Source organism: Arvicanthis niloticus, chromosome 3 (genome assembly GCF_011762505.2).
Source record: "Arvicanthis niloticus isolate mArvNil1 chromosome 3, mArvNil1.pat.X, whole genome shotgun sequence".
NCBI lineage: Eukaryota > Metazoa > Chordata > Mammalia > Rodentia > Muridae > Arvicanthis > Arvicanthis niloticus.
This window is the reverse complement of record NC_047660.1, coordinates 73,056,498-73,076,557: the sequence shown is the minus strand read 5'-3', so window position 1 is coordinate 73,076,557 and position 20,060 is coordinate 73,056,498. Positions and strand designations below refer to the sequence as shown.

General features: G+C 41.4%; 1 protein-coding gene and 1 pseudogene across 3 annotated transcripts in view; both read left to right on the top strand.

Moving 5' to 3' along the window:
* The window catches only part of Gng2 (G protein subunit gamma 2), a 104,032-nt gene that overhangs the window by 74,516 nt on the left and 9,456 nt on the right, over positions 1-20,060 (top strand). For all 3 annotated transcript variants that reach the window (XM_076931193.1, XM_076931192.1, XM_034498774.2), the window contains exon 3: positions 11,733-11,848. In XM_076931193.1, the coding sequence (XP_076787308.1) occupies positions 11,762-11,848 (87 nt within the window). In that variant the 5' untranslated portion in view covers positions 11,733-11,761. The remainder of the gene's footprint in view (positions 1-11,732; positions 11,849-20,060) is intronic.
* On the top strand, positions 6,165-7,354 carry LOC117705649 (far upstream element-binding protein 3-like; annotated as a pseudogene).

Below are 20,060 nucleotides of genomic sequence, written 5' to 3'. Positions count from 1 at the left end.
TTAGCACAGATATATATGCAGAAAAATCATTGTAAAATCTTTTAAAATTTTTTAATTAGGACATTTTAAAATTGGTCTTCCAATTTAAAATGGACTAACCATGTACTAGTGATATGGCTAGCTGACCAATGAAAATAACAAAGACTGGCCGGGAGACTATACCCTCTAATTTGTCTTCCAGATCTATAAATTGTTCATTATCAATTTAATACAAAACAAACTAATCAAATCCCACCCCAACACACACACACACACACACACACACACACACACACCCCTATGGAGAATATCAAAACATGGTGCAGAGAAAAGCACAGTTGCAATTAAGGGTTTCCAGTGAAATTTGTCAGAATGCTTTAAAAAAAAAAAAACCCAACCAAAAACCCTTCACAATTAACCTATATATGTGTGTGTGTGTGTGTATGTATATATATATATATATATATATATATATATATATATATATATATATATTTTAATGAAGCCCGAGTAACAGGAAAAATATATGGTTCTTTAACCAAAGAGTTCCTCCCAAAGAAAATGAAAGAGCTGAATGTGTTTTGAAGAAAAGGAAATTGTTATTGCCCCTGTAAAATTCTCCTAATCCTTGGATGGGTGGGTACTCATAAATAGAATAGAATAATGTCTTTTGTGTTCTTCTTGGGTTTGGAATTCAGGTGGAATGTGACATTCCTACAGACTTCTACAATCCTTCACATATAATCTCTGTGACTGTTCTAGAGAGATTTGTTATTTGTGGGGGTGTTTAAGTTTTGTTGTTGTTTTGTTTTGCCTATGGGCAAATCCAGCTCAACATAATCTCAGTCTGCCAGGACAAGGCACAAAGAGACTATGTTCTACTTTAAATGATCAGGAATCACAGATCCCTTAAGCACAGAGATGCTAATAAGAATCATGAGCTCTTAGCCTTCATTCATCACTGGGAGGGTTGTGGGAATCATAAAATACCAGGCTCTAAAAAGTAGGAAGTGGATGCTTTCTGCGTGGTGTGTGTTCTGTGAGCAGCTTTGTGGTGCATGGCTTGATGGCTGTCTTTTTGAGTGTTTTCCCACTGAGGGCACCGGGGGCATTTAGAACAGCACACTTCATTGTTAAGTGGCATGCTGCAGAGCATTGGGTGTCTGCCTCAGCATATTACATACCACTTATGTCTGCATTTATTGTCACAACCGGAAGTACACACTTCCAAATGGCTTCTGGTATCACGGCCAGTGGGTCAAGTGGATGGTTCGGGACAAAGGTTAGATCCACTTGAAATTGCCATAAGGTAGATTATGCAAATGGGAAGGAAGGTGGGGGTGGGGGGAAGAAGAAGAAGAAGAAGAAGAAGAAGAAGAAGAAGAAGAAGAAGAAGAAGAAGAAGAAGAAGAAGAAGAAGAAGAAGAAGAAGAGAGAGAGAGAGAGAGAGAGAGAGAGAGAGAGAGAGAGAGAGAGAGAGTTAGTTCAAAAATGTAACCACACACATCCCATGCTACATAATGGATGGCAAATGATACAGGCTTGGTGACTATCATAATTGCTAGGCCAGGGACAGCCTGCTAGTCCAAAGAAAGTCACTATAGCATTTGTCTGACTTTTAACCATCTCCACAGCTGACTCCCAGAAGTGTTCAGAGGTCTTCTAGACTTTCCCCAAACAACTAAAACCAGACTCTGTTTTCTCTGCCTCATGGACTCCTGGAAGAGATGGCCACCGCTGCCCAGCACATCTCTGTTGGAGTCTTGAGGGCTCAGGGCTAGACTCTGTAGAACTCAAATGCATCACCAAGGACTAGGCTGGTGAGATAGCAGGGAGGCAGTGTGCAGAAATTATAGCTTTAAGTTTGGGTTTGGCTTTGGTTGGGTTGAACTAGGGCTTTGTTTGGTTTGGTTTGTTATACTGGGGATTGAATTGAATTGAGTTGAGTTGAGTTGAATTGAATTCAGGGCCTTGGCATGCTAGGAAAATGCTGTACCTCTGAACACATCCCTAACCTGTATCTTAACACAAAGACACTTTTTTTTTTTTTTTTTTTTTGCCACTGGTCCTTAAGAGGTATGTAAGAATGGAAACTTTGTGTGATCCCAGAATTTTCCTTACTTTTTACAGCCATTTCAGCAATTAGCTAGCTTGAATTTGTTTCTTCTCTCTTAGTATAAATGGTGTCCAATTAGAATTACCAATAAAATGAAAGAGAACATTAGTAGTATTGACTATGTGCTGGTGATTCGCTGTTGATGTGCCTAAGCGTCTGATGGAATGCACCTCTCTCTTAAATCCATTGTACTCACAAAGTGCAGTATATGCCTCACCCACGCTTCACCATGTATGTATGCACTGCTTCCAACTCAGGCTGGGAATTAGAGAAGCGACATCTCTATACACGAACAAGAAAAGAAAGCCATGGATTGAAGAGTGACCACCGACATGTCAATACTACCACCAAGAATTTAATGTTAATAACACCTATCGAAATGCCAACCATGGTTTTAGCCAAAATAGAAAAATCTCTTAGCATTTATATAAAGTCCCAAATACCTGAAACAATCACCCAAAAGGAAAAATTAAAATAGTCCTCACACTTGGTGTTTTCAAAATCTACTACAGCTGTGTGGTCAAAACAGTTTGGCAGAGAGGCCAGCTATCTATAGACCAGTGGGACAAAAGTAAGAACTCAGAATAATGTCTTACATATTCAGACAGTTTGTGACAAGGGTACCAAGACCATGTGTCTTAATCAATTTGGTCTGTAACAACAAAAGCACAGGCCAGGGGTCCTCTTCCTGCTGTGCTGGTGTCAAGCTTCTCCTCACTTTTCTTGGGGATTGGGGGGCAAGATCCTCTTCTCTGTCCTCCTAATCACATTTATGGGACTGCCCTCTGTATGACGTAACTCCTCCCAAAGGCCCCAGTTTTAAATCAGAGAAAGGCAGTAAGCTTTAACAAAACAAACTTCTAGTTTATAATTAGTGAGGGAAAAGATATATTCAACAAATGAGATTGGAAAAATCAGATAGCCATAGGCAAAATAGCAATATACACCTGACATGACAAAGAAAAATGAACTCAAAATGGGTCAAAGAAGGCTGGTCCTCAGTTCAGAGTTGGGATGATTGACTGTAGTGAACGTTTGCAAGTAAAGATGTATGGATAAAGGGGGTACACTGTCGGACACACTATAGCTTCCACAATGAGGTAGTTTTTGTTTTGTTATAATTTATTTTGTATTTTCTTTTGGGAGGGAGAGTGGAGGGTGGAAAGGGAGGGATGTGGAGATGAGTGGGGTTGGGTTGCATCCTATGAAATTCACAAAAAAAATCAATAATAAGTTTTTTTAAGAGCAATAAACTTGATATGCCATATTTGGTTGATATTTATAGGAGGCTTTCCCTTTTCTGAAGAAAAATGGAGGAGGAGTGGCTGGGGGTAGGGGTGGAGGTGGGAAGGAAAGGAAAGAGGGCAAACTGGACACGATGTAATATATGAAAGAAGAATACATTTTAATTTTTTTTAAAAAAATAAATGGGCAATAGATTCTAAAAGAAGGCAAGAGAAAAGATGCCCAACTCCACTGATAACAGAAATGCAAATATAAGAAAACAACAAAATAATACTAATATAACTAACTACTATTGAAAAAGCAATATCAGAAAATAACAAATTTGGCTAGCATGTACAGAAATGCTTATGCACTTTGGTGAAATATAAAATGGCACAGTCATGCTGAAAACCAGTATGATAGTTACAAACACAGACTATATACTATATGTCATATATATGTATATCTTTGTATATTTATGCATTCTTATTGTTATTATATATTTGTATATTCTTTATCTGTTTTTTATATATTTTATAATTTTACTTCTATTTATATATTTATATCTTTACATATATACATAATCTGAAATTCCCCTTTGAATTCTACCCTAAGGAGTTGAAAGCAGAGTATGGAAGAGATATGTGAATGCCTATCTTCCTAGCAATGTTCAAAACAGCTAAAATATGGAAGTAACCAAAATGTCCCTCAAGAAATGAATGGATTTTTAAGCTGTGATACTATACACACACACACGCTAAGTTGTAAGAGAAAGAACATTTGATGTACATTGCATCCTTCATGAATCTTTAAGCCATTATGCTGTGTCCTTCTCCTTCCTTCCTTCCTTCCTTCCTTCCTTCCTTCCTTCCTTCCTTCCTTCCTTCCTTCCTTCCTTCCTTCTTAACTGAAATAAATTTTATGCAATATACTCCCCCAGTACCTCCTGGATCCTTCCCACCTACCTACCCAATTTTATGTTCTTTTCCTCTTCCTTAAACAAAACAAAAGAAAAGAAAACAAGAAACATAATACATAAACACACAAAAGACAAACAAAGTAAAACAAGACAAAATTTACAATCATACCATATAGTTTGTTTTGTGTTAGCCAACTACTCCTGTGCATGGGGAAGGGGCCTGCCATGAAGTGTGGTTAATATTTTCAGTCACACTCCATTGGAGAAAGCTGATTTTTCCTTTGCCGCATACTACTGGGGATAGCTTCTTGGATAGGGTTTGCAGCCTGTATCTACTTACCTTTCCACTTACAGTGCTCAGACCCCTTCTGAACTGAACCTGTGCAGGCCTTGTGCAAGCTGCCACAGTCTCTGATAGTCCGTGTGTCCATCAGTCCTGTTGTGTCTGGAAGACACTGTTTCCTTGGAGTCAACCATCACCTATGGCTCTAACAATTTTCCCATCTTCTCTTCCACATAGATCCTTGAAAGGAGGACTCTGATGAAAACACCCCATTTAGGACTAAGTGTTCATAAGTCTCTTACTCCCTGTATCGTGTCCATTTGTGAGTGAGACACTGATCTATGGTTATAGCAGAATGACATTAGGAGCCATTTTATTGTTATGCTCCTTTAGAGGAATAGTAGTATTAAGTTATTCCCTAGGCTTATGGCCTATCTATTCTCAAGTTCTGGGCCACTTTAACAGTGTTAGCTATGGGTTTTATCTCATGGAGTCGGCCTTAAATCCAATTAGAAAGTAGTTGGTTCTTCTCAACTTCCCTGAAGTTGGTCAGATTCCAATTCCTATAACCTGTGAGTACAGAGCAAAGGCGACTTCAGGTCGCAGATGAAATTAAGGTTCTTGATCATCTGACCTAAAGAGAAAAAGAATATCTGGGGTGAGCTGGGAAGTCACACTGGAATACAAGGATTCTTGCAGAGGTAGACAGAATAGGAATTAGAGTCAAGGGAAGATCTGACTTCTCCGAAAGTCAAGGCAGTGATCTGAGAAGGATTCAGCTCACCTTCTTCAGCCATGAAGAATTCCCTGTAAGACATTAAAAATTAGAAATGAGTTCTTTAGACCATCACCATCCAGAAGGAGCCATGTCTTCTCTCTTTACACCTAGACTTTAGCCTAGTGAGACCCATTTCATATTTCTAATGTCCAGAAGTGCAAGATAATTTCCTGCTGTTTTGATAACCGCATGAATGTGCATGATATATATTACTGCAGCAAAACTACACACTCTAAATCTGTCCCCTCCACAGCAAGAAAAACCACCAGGATACAGACTTCCATAGAATCCAGAAAACAAGACTGGAGCATTTAATAAATTGCTGGTTTGGTGGCCAGCAACAGGGAAATGATTAATAGCAGTGTTGTAATCAAGACACCCCTAGCATCTCTGTGACATAAAAGGTGGCCAGTCCACAACTAGTGTGGTATCTTTACACTGGCCCAGAGAGATGGCTCAGAAGTTAAGAGCACTTGCTGTTCTTTCAGGGGACTTGAGTTCAGTTCCCAGACCCAACTCAGGTGATGCCTGTAACTTCAGTTCTAGGGTGTCTATCATTCTCTTTCAGTCTCTACACATACATAGATACATATGAAAATATACATACAGACATATGAATTTTTTAAATGGATCTATTTTTTTTAAAAGGGGGGTACAGCCCTAAAACTTAAAAAAAGAGAAAAAATGCAGATTTCTCCTGCTCTTCCTGTAATATTCAAGATGGCCAGAAACAAAAGAGAAATGACAGTAAGGGATAACTCCTTCTGAAGGGCATCACTGCTGTGTCCCATTAACTAAAGCTTGGATAATTATATCAAGTTGCAAAAGAGGCTAGAAAATGGATCATTCCAGTTCATACCAGACGATGGGATTAGTCCTGAAAGAGCAGCGCAGGTCATGGGCCCTCCAGATCGGTGTCAGCACACAGCTCGCATCATCAATGAGCTCATCCTCACAGGAAAGAGAGATCCTTGGAGGCCTCGCAGTAGCAAGAGGAAGAGGCCGAGGCTGCAGTGACTGGAGTGTGGGGACTCCTGGTGGTGTCCAGGAGATCACATACACAATGCCAGCTGATAAATGCAGCCTCGTGATAGGTAAAGGGGGCGAGAACATCAAAAGCATCAACCATCAATCAGGTGCCCATGTGGAACTTCAGCGGAACCCCCCACCTCCTAACATGGACCCTAACCTGCGGATATTTACCGTCAGGGGTGCTCCTCAGCAGATCGGATATTTACCATCAGGGGTGCTCCTCAGCAGATCGAGGTGGCCAGGCATCTCATAGATGAGAAAGTTGGCGGTGCCAGCCTCGGAGCTCTTGCAGCCTTCGGACAGGCCCCTTCAGCCAGCCACCAGCTGCACCACATCAAAACACCTTTCCTCCCAGGGGCTTCCCCAACATCGCTGCTAAAGAACGGGAACCCCCACAACACCCCAGTGAGTGGCCCTCTAGCTTTTCTGACCCAAGGCTGGGACAGCACTTACAAGGCTTGGCAGCAGCCTACACAATAAGTCCCAAGCCAGCAGAGCCAGTCACAGAACAGCCAGCCCGACTACAGCAAGGCCTCAGAGGACTATTACAAAAAGCAGAGTCATACCACCAGTGCTGCCCCACAGGCCAGCTCCCCACCAGACTACACGATGGCCTGGGCTGAGTACTACAGGCAGCAGGCTGTCTTCTATGGGCAGACTTTAGGGCAAGCTCAGGCCCACAGCCAGGAGCAGTAGATGGGCATCTGCCGCGGCTCTTCCTTCCCCGAAATCAGTGTGAGAGAAACCTGTTTGTTACAGAGATTTTCAGATTTGCAAACCTTTCGATGAAGACCTTTGTTTTGTTCAGTGAAACACTATATTTAGGTTAACAAAAATTTTCTAAAAATCGGGAAAATTAGTTACTAAACATTGCTGGTAATTTTTGTGTCATGATTTCTTTGTAAATGTGTAAGCTCTGGAGCTCTTGGAGCAAAACCTGCAAGCTCAGGTGCCCGAACTCTCCTCAGAGCCTGACAGTTCATCAAATGATGGGTTTGTCTTGTGTCTTTTTATTTACAGTTTTGGGTGGGTTTTTGTTGTTGTTATTGTTGTTGTTGTGGGGGGGGATTTTTTTGATTTTTGGTTTTTTTGTTTTGTTTTTTTCCTCTTTTTCTGTTTTTGTTTTTGCTTTTTTGTTACAGAAAAAAATGGCTTGGAAGTCTTAGGTGGTAATGTAACAAATTCTTTAAAAAAATTTTAAGCAGTATTTAAATATTCATAAAGGTAAATTCATTAAGTGTTTCACCTCTAATTTCTTGTATCTTGGCTGTCTGGTTTTATTGCATTTTTTTAAAAAATTGAACATATTGTAATTAATGATGTGAATTTTGAACTGAGACGGGACCTTGTGTTTCGGGAGGGAGGGGTCATTTGTGGGTTGTGTCATTTCTAGCGTTTTGATGGTGATGCAGAGACGCAGTCTACCTTCTTGTGAGCTGCCCGTCTCCATTACCCAGGGCAGTTGTGTGTCTAAGACCTCCAAGCTGGTTTTAAAAACAAAAAGCTTTTCTCTATTCTCAGAAGTATAAATACTGTTATTTTTAATATTAAAAAGAAATTCAATATAACTTTTAACAAACACTGTGGACATTAAACCATATAAAAACGTAGTAACTATTTTTTAATTCCAGGGTGTTTTTTGCTTTTTTCCTTAAATATTTTTTTAATATTTGTCAAATTAACTAGATAAATAAATAAATCTAGTATTAACCACAGTATGAGTTAAATAATTTTGATTTAATAAAAGGGATAATATGATCTCCAATGTTTACTGTAGTGTATCTTGTAAAGATAACATGTATTTTTAAAGAAAAAAGGGAATTGAAGTTATTTTTTTTCCTTGCATTTTGAATTGACCTGAGGAACATTACGTTTGAAATGTGCTTGTTACAGTTTGCAGTTCTTGTTTTCCTTACAGTGCTTGAAATGTCTAACTATTAAAAAGGCATTGGAAATGGGGGGGAAAAAAAAAAGAAAGAAAATGGATCATTCAGCAGACAATAACCAGCTAAGGTCCAGGGCTCCTGTAATTTCTGAAACGGAAGGAAGGTGGGCTTGGGAAATGGCTACATTGGTAAAGTGTTTGCCATGCAAACAGGAAGTCCTGAGTTTGATCTCCCAGAACCTACATAAAAACTCTGGGTACAGGGGCTTGCACTTGTAATCCCATGACTGGGAAGGCAGAGACAGGAGGATTCCCAGGGCTCAGTGGGCAGCCAGCCTGTAAGAACTAGTGAGTTATGTTTTCAATAAAAGACTCTATCTCAAAAAAATTAGGTAAAGAGCAGTTGACATTGACCTCTGGCCTACACCACACACACACACACACACACACACACACACACACACACACACACCATGAGCATACACAAGCATGTAAAATACATATATGCATAAGAAAAGAAATGAAAAGGAAAGGTTACTAGGAAAGGGTACTAGGAGGCAAGTCATGGTCTGTGGGTCAGGTTACTGAATGATTTAATTTCAATTCAATGCAGAAGAGTAGCTGGCCAGACTTCCAAATCTCTTTCAGGCCCAGTGAAGGTTCAGTAATTCTATGATTATCTGCGCTCTAATGTAATGAATGAATTCTAGTACAGCAAAAAATGTTAGCTTCACAGAAGAGTGTCCAGGGACTTGGGGATCATGGCTGTTTTTATCTCAGGCTGGCTGGAAGTCAATACTCTGTCTTGGCTTTATAAAGTTTTGCTAGGCTGTCAAATGTTTATTGGGTTTTGGACTTATAATATCCCTATGCAATGACTAGGTTCTTAACCATGCTGATAAATTCATAGTCTTGTATTTCACGTGAGAGAGAGAGAGAGAGAGAGAGAGAGAGAGAGAGAGAGAGAGAGAGAGAGAGTGTGTGTGTGTGTGTGTGCTGGACACACATGTGGAGGTCTGAGGACAACTGGCAGGAATCATTCCTCTTCTTCCATCATGTGGGCCTTCGGGTGATTGAACCTAGGTCGTCAGGCTTGGCAGCAAGGTCATTTACCCATCGAGTCATCCCTCAAGCCCCATCGCTTTGTTTTGTTTTGTTTGACATGAATTTCTCCCTCTCTTTATCTTCAAGTGTCTGACGGTGGTTTGGAGCTCCTGTTGCTTCAGACATAGCTTCAATTTCTCCTTCACTGTCTTGTCTCCAAACCCTTTGAAACAAAGTTGGGGGAACAGTTAATTGCCTTCCCGTTTACACTGCAGATGTTGGGCAGCCTGTTTTCGCATTCATTATAAACTGACTGTCTCCGAAGGAAGAGAATTACATGAAATGTCTTCTTTTATCTTGAAGAATTATGCATGGAAAAATACCAAAGAGATAATTCACAGACTTTTGTTCTTAATACTAAAGAGATCACTTATAGTCTTTTTTTTAAGTGTTGGGTAAAATTATCTATGACTTATTATGTGTTATTCTTCATCCCTTGGGTTTTCTATTTGCCCTTGTTTGTTTTTTAGAAGGAGATCCTGGTCCTGTTCCATTCCTGCATAAAAACATTTCCCAAAGTGAGCCAGCATTTCAGCTTTTAATATAATGGATCCAGAACAAGAATGGACCAGTGTTGACCTATGCCATGTGGCCGTGTTTCATTTCCTGGGTCAGGCACTCTAGTTAAATTAAAGCCCTTGGATATTGCTACCCTATCAAATGTCAGTAACCTCCAGGGACAGCTTTAACTGATAGCATGGAGCCTTAATGAGAAAGCAAGACCCAATCAAGATTTGGGGGAGGACACCACCAAACATGAAACAAAATGATGTTTAAAAAGAGCAGTAAGAATACAGTAAGATAATCTGATAGCCCAGAACAAATCAGAAGAGAAATAAAACTTAGGATAGGTTTGGAAGGGTGTGGAAGGCATGCTACAGGAGTGGCCCTGGGGCTCTGGCAGAGACACTGTCTCTTGATCGACACTGGCAGAGAACTCCCTTTTAAGGGCACACTTTTAGCATTTGAGACCTGGTTCTCCCCTGGACACTGTGGATGTCTCTGAAGGACTAAGAAAAACAACCGTGAGCAAAGAGCTGTGAACTCAGACACAGGTCAGAGTATTTAGGGACAGCTCTTCACAATGTGCGATTAAGTGGCATTGGAAAGCCAACCCCCACATCCATCACCACCCCTGCTGTCCCAGTTTAGTGTCTCTGTGGTAAGCAGTTTGAGGTGGTCACCACTAAACAGAGGAGTGGAGCTTGATTCCTTGAGAATATTGGAGATAGTGTTGAGACCTGAAGGAAAATCAAATTTGCCCTGATCGCTCTGCTCAGCTTTCCCTCTCATCCTCTGAGGACACTTCCCCCAGCCCTGGACAATAGAGAACCCATAACCCACAGCAGCCATACAGTGATGGTGTACACCAGAACCCTACCACTTCCAGGGCATTTTAAAAATTAAAATAAGGTGATTTAATATCATATATATGTTCTGTGTAGTTTTAAAATGCTACTGCCTTTGACTGGGATTGGTGGAGCTACTAGCTCCTCCCAAGTTCCCTTTTGTTTTGTTCTACCCAGTTTAGCTCCAGGATCTGCCACCACCAGTCCTAGCCCAGCTTCTCTTTCTACCCTCCTTTGCTCCAGGCTTAGGGGTGGGGATCTACCCACCTTTGCTCTGGGGGTAGGGGTGAGGGTCTACCCACCTTTGCTCTGGGGATGGGGCGTGGGGTCTACGCGCCTTTGTTCCAGGAGGTGACCGTACTACCAGCTCCTTCCTGAGACCCTTGAATCCGTGGATAAAAGACACTCTCATACAGCTTGTTACTTTATAGCATGCCTTCTTGGCACAATTGCTGGGCGCAGATATCTCCCACCTGGAAAAGCATGCCCTTACTATTTATTATCACCGTCTTTCCACCTCCCTAAACTTAGTGTCTAGTCCCACCTAGGCCTTGCCAAACATCCTTGGCTACCTGCCTGTAGTACAGGCCACAGCCCCAGCTCTCCCAGAGACCTCACATGGTTGCTGAGTTCTTGTTCAGAAGCATGGCAGAAACAACAACAACAACAACACTCTCCTTCCTTGTGCCTGCCTTTTCCTCCTGGGCCCCCGGAAGTCCCACCTGTACCCTCTGCCCAGAAATTGTCCCCTGGCCATCTTTATTGACCAACTGGGGAACAGGATCTCCCTCTATGTATATACATATATACATACGTATGTGTATATGTATATATCATATGTATATATCAGTGCATTTTACTGTGCCTGACTAGGTGAACTCTTTGGGGCAGGGCAGAAATGGGAAATCAAAGCCTGCTAGTTATAGATAATGCTGACTGGAATACAGGTGGCTGGAGAATTGGGCCTGGTTACCAGCAGTGTTTTAAGGTCCACCAGTTGTGAAGAACTGCATGTCTGACAGCTTGTGAGTTCTCTGATGCAGTCTTCCTCCATGTTTTCTAGAGTGTCTGAAGACTCCATTCAGCTCTCCAATGGCCAGCAACAACACCGCCAGCATAGCACAAGCCAGGAAGCTGGTAGAGCAGCTGAAGATGGAAGCCAACATCGACAGGATAAAGGTGAGGATGACATCATCTATAGCCCATCTAACTTGACTACCGAGCAAATGTCTTGCAGCCAACTGCCGTGTGACTGGTTTTCAATAGAGATGTGTAATATCAGAAAGTGTAAGAGAATGATCTAACAACTCCACTGATACTAATTTCTCTAAGGTATCTTTGCTGTCTTAAGGATTCCCCAACATCAAATGATGACATGCATTGAAGTAGGGTCTCTATGTTGAATCAGAAACAAGCCAGGCGGTGGTGGCACATCCCTTTAATCTCCGTGCTTGGGAGGCAGAGGCAGGTAGATCTTTGAGTTTGAGACAAGCCTGGTCTACAGAGCGAGTTCCAGGATAGCCAGGGCTACACAAAGAAACACTGTCTTTAAAAAGTAAACAAACAAACAAACAAATGAATACCATACCAAAAAGCAAAACGGGCTTGGGCTGAGTTCCAACCAAGGAAAAGGGTGGGCACTTGAGACTTCGATCCACCAGCCACCTCCCAGACCCAATAAAGATTGTCTCATTTTGGGTCCTAACTTTTTCTGTCCCATTCAGTATCTAAGACTTAGTGCTGATTTTATGAGTCTAATCTGTTTTATTCATTCATCACTGACAATTTTTTCATTTTTATATCTTACTGATTGTCTTTCACACTTGAGGCCTTAAGTAGACATCTTAGTGAGTGAGTGCCGTCCTTCAAGCATGGGGCTTGAGTTTGGATCTCTAGCATCCCCACAGAAAATCAAATTTAGGTTCCTGCAAGATGGCTCAATGATACAGTTGTTCAATACCAAGCCCAACAATCTGAGTTCAAGCTCCAGAACCACAGAGTAAAAGGAGAAAACTTACCCCTCTGAGCTCTACCATGTGTGCACTGTGGTGCACACACACACACACACACACACCCTACATAAACATACACACACGCATACCACACAATACACAGACATACATACATACGTACTATGCATACCACATACACACACACCACATATACACACATACACACATACCATACACATTTACCATATGCACACACTCACATATACACATATCACACACACATGCACTCATACATACACATACACACACCACACACACTATGTGTACATCACACATACACACATCCACCACACATACCACATACATACACATCACACATACACATATACACACACATACACATGCATACACACACTATGTGCACATCACACACACACACCACGTATACGCACATCACACACACACATACACACACATATACACACATACTACGTGCACATCACACACATCACATATCCACACATCACACACACCACATATACGCACACTACACACATACACCATGCACATCACACATACACACACCCTGTAAGTGGGCACCGTAAATAAGTGATGCATAAAGAAAAAATCCAAGTGTGGCAGTGCTCAGAAACAGCCAGGTCTCAGGGACTCGCCAGCCTGCCAGTTAACAGAAACAGCAAACTAGGTTCGGTGAGAGACCCTGTTTCAAAAACTAAGGTTGGGAGAGATGAAAGGCAATGTCCAGCATTCACCTCCACAAGCACACACAATGTCATTCTTGTTCTCCCTTAAAAAGTCAAGAGGCATGGAAGCTTAAGGAAGGTTAGTAATCTACTTTTCCTTTTATGCCCCAGACTCTACTGCCCGCTTTACTGAGGCTAATTTAGATAAAGTGAGGTTTCTGTTCAGACCCTTTGGCATATTTTGAATGTGAAGCTAGCCCCACCGTCACTGTGAGTAGACAGCTATTATAGGTTGGATTGCGGGAGAGGTGAAGTTCTGTCAGTCACCACAATTTTACTTCCTCAGAAACACTTCAGGAAATGGAACTCAGAAACATATCTCATTGTACTAAAATAAAAATAGAACATTATCCCAAGTGCCTTTTAAAAGGCCATAGCATTTTTCTACTTTTTCTTCCTCTATACCTTAAAAAGTCCGGATCAGTCAGTGGATGCACTGAACTGTGCAGTAGGCAAGAAAACGTGGCTCAGGACCCAAATCCAGCCCACGCTGTTTTTATAAATAAAGTATTATTGGAACACATGTATACTCATTCACTTACATTTTGTGGGTGGCTCCAGTCACACTTCAGCCATAGAACAGAGGTGTTGACAGAGATCACACAGTCCACAAAACTAAATAATAACCCTCCGTCCCTTTACAAAATGAGTCTGCTGGTTCCTGGTTTAGAGCAGTTGTTCTCAGCCCACTCTGAGTTCACATCACCCAAAGGACTCTATAAACAGACCAATTCCCAAAACACACTAAAAGGAAAGCCAATTAAATTAGGATTTAGGCATCAGTGTTTTTTTTTTTTTTTTTTTTTAATCTTCAGTTAATTCCAATATATAGCCACAGTTAAGACCTGCTATCTCAGGGCAAGGGGTTCGAACCTCCTTGCTGCTGTCTGCCTAGTTCTGGATAGTGAAGGGAGAGCTCCTCTACCTTCATAAAGAAGCTGGACAAATATCCAGGACATTTTTCTTTGTAAACTCGGGCTCCTGGTGGTGGGCCACACCATTGTCAGATTCCACTGTGTTTTCCATGGCATTTATTTTTCCTTGCTTGTGAACGAGACAAGGGCTCCTCCCCGGATGTTTTCTTCCTCTGTTATGCCCAGCCATTTTCATTCTTTTACTGGAAAAAAAGTACAGGGACTGGTGGGCATTTTCACCCCTAAGAGAAGGGAGGTGACCCAGGAACTGCTGTATCAGAGAGGGACACTCATTTCCTTTATGAGGGACTGAGGCTTCACAACCATCATCCTGAGAAACAGTGGTTATGTCCTATGAAGCTCTGCTGTGTTTGGCATATCCACCACTCTTCACAACCTCTAGACACTGGTCCTGAAGGAGAGCGTGTTGAAGTGCCCTCTTCTACCAAGCCATCCTTTCTGTGCATGCATCCTTGACTGCAATGGTCCCTGCCTGGTCCCTGCCTGGTCCCTGCAGTCCACTTCAATCCACTTCCATCAGCTGTCAATCACCTGTCATACTGCTGCCAAGAAAAGTTTCCAGGAGAAGATTCCATCCTGTTCCCCTCCCACAGAGACCTTTATTCTTCCACAGCTCCCCATCTGTTAAACAAGGAATCTCAAACGTTGATGGAACCCCTGGAGTTCCTTTGCACACCTTTTCAGCTTTATCCCCTTCCTCTTGCCCACACTGGTCATATCAACCACCTTTGATTCCCTGGAAAGGAACCTCAAGTGCCTTGAACATCCTCCATCTCTCCCTTTCCCCTCTCACTTTACAAATGAGAACCGCACGGACTCCCTGAGGATTCAGACCAATCAGCAGGTTCTCAAAGAAGCTTTCCAGGACCTTCCCTGTGGTGTTTAGATTTTTTTCATCTGTCCATTTGTTCATCTATTTGTCTAATAAATATTTTACTGAGATTTTCCATGTTGCTGGCACTTAGGTTTGGGAGATAGAAATGATCAGATAGGAGTCACACCCTCGGTTATGTGTGGTATAGTGAGGGATAGGTACAGAAGATACAAACATGACCTGTTACCAGAATAAGCAAAAATATCCAGGAAGGATGTTACCAAAGATGTCAAAGCTAACTCCTGATTGCCCTTTGAAGAGACACAAATAAATAGCTTCTGAGAGATCTGAGGCAGGTGTAGGGGGAGCACATGCAAGGGTTAGCCCAATGAACCACACACTGAGTGGCCATTACCCAGGTCATCTTCACAGTCACATCTCTGAGTCCTTCTTGATGTCATCAGACCTTCTGCTGATGGAAATACAGCAGCAGCCTGTACTCTGACATTTGTTCTGTACCACACAGCCAGGCAGGCACACTGTGGTGAAATGACGGATTATTTTTAGTTTCGCTGTTGGGTAACACTGTGACTATATTGACACCATTCTCAGCTAGCTGGTTATCCATGATCAGGGATCCTTCAAGGGCGCTGAGATTTCTAGCTACTTCACTTACTTTCTAGGCCAGAGCCTTTCAGCAGCACAAGGGGATTTAAATGATTGTTTTTGGTTTTGTTTTTATAGACAGGGGTTCTCTGTGTAGCACTGATTGTCCTAGAACTTGCTCTGTAGACCAGGCTGACCTTGAACTCACAGAGATCCACCTGCCTCTGCCTTCTGAGTGCTGGGATTAAAGGTGTGTGCCACCACTGCCTGGATAAGAGGGGGCTTTTTGGACAATGCTAGGCTTGTGATTTTCCAGGTACAGCAGTAACCTCATCAAACAATAGCTTTATGTGCATCTGGAAGAACCAGCTGTAGCTAAGGTGACCTGAGGAGGACCCTTAGTAAGAGGAGCTAGGGTACAGCTGCCACTGGAGCTTCTCCAAAGGTCCCATAGGCAAGGGGTGCCTTATCCCTCAGGTGGCCCCCAGAGTAACCCAGCCAGGCTTCGCTATTGGACCTAGATAACACTTTTTGTTTTGAAACTTGTCGTGGTTTTTGGCCTTTGTATCATATGTCCTGGGAGATTCGGACTAATGAAGAACCTATCTGTTCATAAGCCCAGACATAGATAAACGACCCTCCCCCGAACTGTTCTCTATCTCTTTGTTAGCATTTCCTTCAAGGATAGGGAGTAAAAGTAAGGGAGTAGAGAGGGATTGTGAATGGTGATGCTTGGATTTCTAAAGCAGGGAATACACAAAGGCTAATAGTGAAATAAGGGAAAGCTTGTCCTTAGAGCACAGGTGGGAAACACAGAAGTAGAGGACAGCAGGGTTTCAGGAAGTGTCTTATTACCATAGTAGGATTCTTTGGACATCAAACAGAAACCCAAAGCAAACTAACAAAACTAAGCAGAAAGAGGGGATTAATTATAGAAGACACAAGATGTCTTAGAATACAGGGGCAGGAATGCAGTTGAAGGGACAACTGGGAGCCATTGGGAACCGTGGGTCCTCCATAATGAGTCATTGCTTCTCCTGCCATTTGTGTTTCCTGGGAAGAGTGGATTTCTCAGCTGATTGGTGCATATGACAGACACATGATGGCTGCCCTCAGGTAGCAGAAAGACTTGACCACGTTTTTCAGTTTCAATGCCATGGTCTGGCATCTCTGTTTAGCTTCAATTACCTGCCATCAAAATCAAGCTGTCGTATAAAATCCTGATTTCCAGGAATTAAGAATAAAAAAGGAGCCAGGAACTGTTATAAGCTAGGGTGATCTTCTTTGATAGATGCTAGCCCTAATGTTATAAAAAGGAATCTAGAGGTAAGGGGGGGGGGGGGGGGAATCCAAGGCCAGGAGCATGAAGGAACTGATTGGTTCTTAACTGGCTAGACTCATAAATTGACCCCACATAAAAATCTCAAGCTTGCTCATTTCTCCCAAATATTTCTAATATACCTTTTCAATGGATTCTCCTTCCAGCTCTAGCAATGTGTTATGTAAATTCCCACTTACCAGGCTATTCTGAGTTCCTCGCTGAAAATAACCCATCCCATCCCACACCACTCTTTGCCTGTGTAAATCATATTCCTTCATTAAGTATTAGCTTAAACCCTCATCTGTTCATTAATCTTTTTCTATTCTTACCAAATTTGCTAATTTAACTTTTATTAAATAAACTTTTCCAGACAGACTACATGGTCCTTAAAAGTCAAAGACAATATTTGTATCCTTTGTGATTCTTTGAAGATTCTAAGTATGAATGTAATTAGCTAAATAAAACTGCAGTAATCAGAGAGAATTCAAATGCCGTATGAAAAAGGTTAGGAGAGGTGGTTTTAAAGTCAGATTGTCGTGTATTATAGTGCGACTGTAAGTAAACACCATTTGTAGTGTACCTTTTAAAACAATTCAAAAATAAAAAACAGGCTGATTTTAATAATTGAAAAATACATAAATTAGAAAGTCAAGTCTGAACATTTCTATCATCTTTCTGATGATAGACCTGTACCACATATGAAATGAACTTTAGAGAATGCTGTACTGAGAAATAAACTAGTTTAAAACAGGTTTGAGGGCAGCCTGAGCTGCATAGCAAGATGGGGGCAGACAGAGACAGGAAGAAAGAAAGAAAAGAGAGAGAGAGAGACAGAGAGACAGAGAGAGAGAGAGAGAGAGAGAGAGACAGACAGACAGACAGACAGACAGAAACAGAGAGACTCAGAGACAGAGAGACAGAGAGAGAGGCATCCAGGAAGTGAGCTGGTTAGATATGCAGGGTGCTAGAGAATGAACACATAGCCTCTGTTTGGGGCTTTGTAGATATTTTTTCCATCATTTGGATTAAAAGCTTTAATATCCTTTTCTCAAAGTGATATGTTCAATTTTATTAGGAAGAATAAGGTATACTCCTATTTATGGGTCAATTGAGAACATTTCCATAGATGATAAAAATCAGTAAAACATACAATAGCCTTATAGACATTCAAGTATGGCCAGCCTTAATTTATTGTAGCTGCTGAAAATGAAGCAAAAACTTTTCAATTAAATTCTCGTCTGTATTGATATGAGTGAGAAATTTGTGTTTCATGAAGGCTGATAAAATATTTAAGAACTCAGTAGCTATCGGTCCAGTACCAAGTATATACTTACCCTTATGCAGTTTATATAGCCACTGGGGAAGCATTATACACTAAGCATCTAAATTTGAAAACCTAAAACATTCCCAAATCCAAAACTTCCTAAGCACCAAGACAGTCCCACCAGGGGAAGCCTTAATTAAAGGGCCATAGTAAAAACATAAGCTCACTAAAAATACTATATACTTCAGGCTATATGCATGAGGTATATGAAATATAAATGAATTTTGTGTTTTGACTTGTGCCTTAGCCACAAAAATGTGTGTGTATGTATTCCACTTTTTATTAAAAAATTTTAAGACACAGTAGTCCAAGAATTTGAGATCCTCAATTTATACCACTAAAGTTTAGAAGTTTCAAATTTCTGAGAAATTAAGTTTTTTAAATAGCCTAGTTTTCAGTGAAAGTGGGGTCTCCTTACTCAAAAAAAAAAAAAAAAAAAAAAAAAAAAAAAAAAAGACTTCAGCTAAGCCTGGTGATGTAAGCTTGTAATATCAACTACACACAAGACTGAGGCAGCCATGGGTATTAGTGCAGACAAACCAGCTGAGCTGAGGAAGTGACATCATGACTGGTAACCTTCAGTGCACAGGCAACTTCCCCTGGGCAGAGGCAATGACAGCCCGTCAGGGTGTATTTCTTTGCCTGATGGCTTGTATGCATTCTGAGACATCAATTTGAAGATGGAGCTCAATTTCAGGAATGTAACAAAGATGGAACTGTACCTTTTCACTCCACTTCAGTTTGACAGGAGATCTGACTTCTCTCTTCATGGACAGCTGCCTCTTCTGCAACTTCTCAGAGACATCAAGGCATCTGTCTGCCTAGAATAGTTTCTTTTTATTTCAGAGCTGAGATGTAGCCCCGTGGCCGTTATTGGAGCTGTCTCGGGTCTCCTCTCCGCACTCCTTGGTTTGAGTTTGCTGAGGTTACCTGTAACCTGGACTTCAGCAATTGTCAGCCTGGGAAGATCAACGCTACTCTGGGAAGTAAACTCCTGGGCTAGAGAGAGGAAGCTCAGTTACTAAAGAAAGTTCTTAACACATAAGCATGAGGACCTGAGTTTGAACCTCAACCCAGATGTGACAGTGTGCACTTGTAATTCTAGCACGGAGGAGACAGGCAGATTTCTGGAACTTACTGGTCAGCCACCCTACTTAATCAGAGAGCTTTAGACCAATAAGAAACCCATTAAAAAAACAAAAAAAACAAAAAAAAAAAAAACAAAAAAAACCAAGTAGGGGCTGAAGAGATGCCTTAGCCTTAGCACTTGCTACTCTTACAGAGGATCAGAGTTCAGTTCCCACAGCCGTGTCAGGCAACCCACAACTATCCACAACTACCTGTGACCCCAGCTCTGGGGATTTGGCACCTTCTTTTGGCCCCTTTGGGTATCTAACTCATGTGGCATATACACACTTAACCATAAATAAAAGTAAATATGTTTTTTAAGTGATGACATTCTTTCTTCCTGTAAAGTTATTTTTGTCCTGGAGACATCTCAGTTGACAACTACAGTGCCAAGGGCTTTTATTTTCCTGCCATTTGGAATGAGTTAAGAAAAGGGCCTACCACCTTCAAATGCTTTAATGTCTATTTGCTGCTACTAAGGACATTCTTCTCCATGATCATAATGTAATGGTCAGAGTCAACAGTGATACACATTTCCATTCTAATT